The sequence below is a fragment of the Dipodomys ordii genome, unplaced genomic scaffold (assembly GCF_000151885.1).
Source record: "Dipodomys ordii isolate 6190 unplaced genomic scaffold, Dord_2.0 Scaffold235, whole genome shotgun sequence".
NCBI lineage: Eukaryota > Metazoa > Chordata > Mammalia > Rodentia > Heteromyidae > Dipodomys > Dipodomys ordii.
In genome coordinates this window covers 810,501-812,924 of record NW_012267451.1, presented here as the reverse complement: position 1 = coordinate 812,924, position 2,424 = coordinate 810,501, and the positions used below count along the sequence as shown (strand labels likewise).

Genomic DNA, 2,424 nt, shown 5'->3' with positions numbered 1-2,424 from the left:
TCCTGGTCCCAGTCCCTAAGTTTTTATTTTCTTTTTTTTTTCTCTTTTTGTTCTGCTTAAGGCTACTGTTCTACTACTTGAACCACAGATTAACTTCTGATTTTTTCTTGTGATTAGTTAGAGATAAGAGTCTCATGGACTTTCCTGCCCAGGCTGGCTGTGAACTGAAATGCTCTGATCTCAGTCTCCTGAGTAGCTGGGATTACAGCCATGAGCCATTCCAGTGAGAAATTGTTATCCATTTAAATATATTCTTATTCATATCAAACATGGACCTCTCCATTTTGCTATGAAATACAATAAGCAAATACAATCTACAAATGACAAAGATACCCTGCTTGATTCACCCATGTAAAAAATTTTACTTGTATTTGTTTTTTCCCCCCAACTGTGCTCCCAAATGAACTACAAAGATCAGATCACAGTGTACTTCTCTGAAGCCGATGCAGGGAATTCTTGATGTCCTTGTTCCTCAGGCTATAGATGAAGGGGTTCAGCATGGGGGTGACCACTGTGTACAGGACTGTATACACTGTACCAAATCTGGGAGAATGAGAGAGAGCCGAGCTAACATACACCCCAAAGCTTGTCCCATAGAATAAACACACAATGGACAGGTGAGACGCACAGGTGGAAAAAGCTTTGTACTTCCCACCTAGAGATGGGAGATTCAGAATGGAAGAAACAATTTTATAGCATGAAAATAATATGCCCATGATTGGAAGAAAGCCAAGGAGGAGGAAGATCAAAGATATGCCTACATTGTAGGTCAAAGTATGAGCACAGGCAAGGTTGAGGATTTGAGAAGGGTCACAGAAGAAATTGGAAATTTCCATATCCTTCAGGATGGTACATTGTAAGGCAATCAAATAGTGCATCAGTGAGGCTAAGATGCTAATAAATGTTGCTATCAATGAAAAGAAGCAGCATAGTTGAGGGTTCATGATGATTGTATAATGCAGGGGGTGACAGATGGCCACATACCGATCATAGGCCATGATGGTCAGCAGCATGTCATCCAAGCATCCAAAAATGACATAAAAGAACATTTGTGTCATACAGTCCACATTGGAGATAGCTCTGCTGTGAGTCTGGATGTCCACCATCAACTTGGGGACAATGGTGGAGGTGAAGCCGATGTCTGAAAAGGACAGGTTGGAGAGGAAGAAGTACATGGGGGTGTGGAGGTGGGAGTCAGAGCTGATGGTTAGGATGATGAGCAGATTTCCGAGCATGGTGACCAGGTACATGGACAGGAACAGCCCAAAGAGAACAGGCTGCAGGTCTGGATCATCTGAGAGGCCCAGAAGGAAGAATTTTGGGATATGAGTTACATTTTGATTTTCTCTGTTGCTGGCACTCCTTTTGGAGACAAAATAGGAGAAGGAAGCCTGTCATCCTTCTGTTTGAATTTCAAAAAATTGCAAGTATCACATTCACACTTATTTGTTGCACACAAACAGTGTTTGCAGCTGTGACAAGTCCTTTTATTTCACCTTATAAACGCTGAATTAGAGCTGGGCACTGGTGACTTACACCTGCAATCCTAGCTATTCTGAAGGCTGAGATATGAGGTTAGCTGTTCAAAGGCAGGAATGGGCAGGAATGTCCATGGGACTCTTATCCCCAACTCATCACCAGAAAACTAGAAGTGGCACAGTGACTCAAAGTGGTAGAGTACTAGCTTTGATCAAAAGAGCTCAGGGACAACACCCAGGCCACGAGTTCAAGCTCCACGATGGACTATAAAAAAAGAATTACGGAATTAGCTATGACTGCATTGTTTACCTATGCCCACACACATTTATTTAAAAGACAGTCAGCTGAACAAATTGAGATGTCCAATGATACCACACAGAACAAATCTATTATCTCTGCTAAGATACCACCCACTTATTTCCAGAGAAGAAAAGTAGGAAAATGCCTTTCCTGCTTTCAGCAACCATCACTCTTGTTAGAAGAAAATAAAAAGCTGAGTAATATTACTCCATGCTAAGTGAGTCATACAAACCCCTTTGGTTAAAAGATTGATCTATGGCATCTGGGATTGAATTATTTGATCACTAAAAAATGTTCAAGATGTATTTTGTTCTGACAGTTACCTCTCAGTGATTTGGACTGCACTTGTATGACATTCTCCTTTGTGAATATGAGTCTGTTCAACTCCTATTTGTCTTTCTAATTTTTGTAAATTTAAATTAGTTGTAAAAAGGGATTTCAATTGCACAAGTCAGATTATAAATACAATGCATCTTGATCAGCATCACTCGTATTTGTCTTTGAAGCACTATTGGTTTTGGTGGGTCATGGGGTTTGAACTCAGCATATAGGCACTGTCCCCAAGCTTATTTTATGCTCAATATTAGCACTCTATCAGACTTCCACTTCCAATTTCTAGATGGTTAGTGGGAGATAATCTCATGG

At 40.6% G+C, this 2,424-nt stretch overlaps 1 protein-coding gene across 1 annotated transcript; it reads right to left on the bottom strand.

The window, feature by feature from the left end:
- Nucleotides 1–419: 419 nt before the first annotated feature.
- On the bottom strand, nucleotides 420–1,352 carry LOC106000733 (olfactory receptor 18-like). Its single transcript, XM_013036012.1, has one exon. The coding sequence runs from the start codon at nucleotides 1,248–1,250 to the stop codon at nucleotides 420–422; it is 831 nt and encodes a 276-aa protein (XP_012891466.1). The 5' UTR covers nucleotides 1,251–1,352.
- Nucleotides 1,353–2,424: the final 1,072 nt, after the last annotated feature.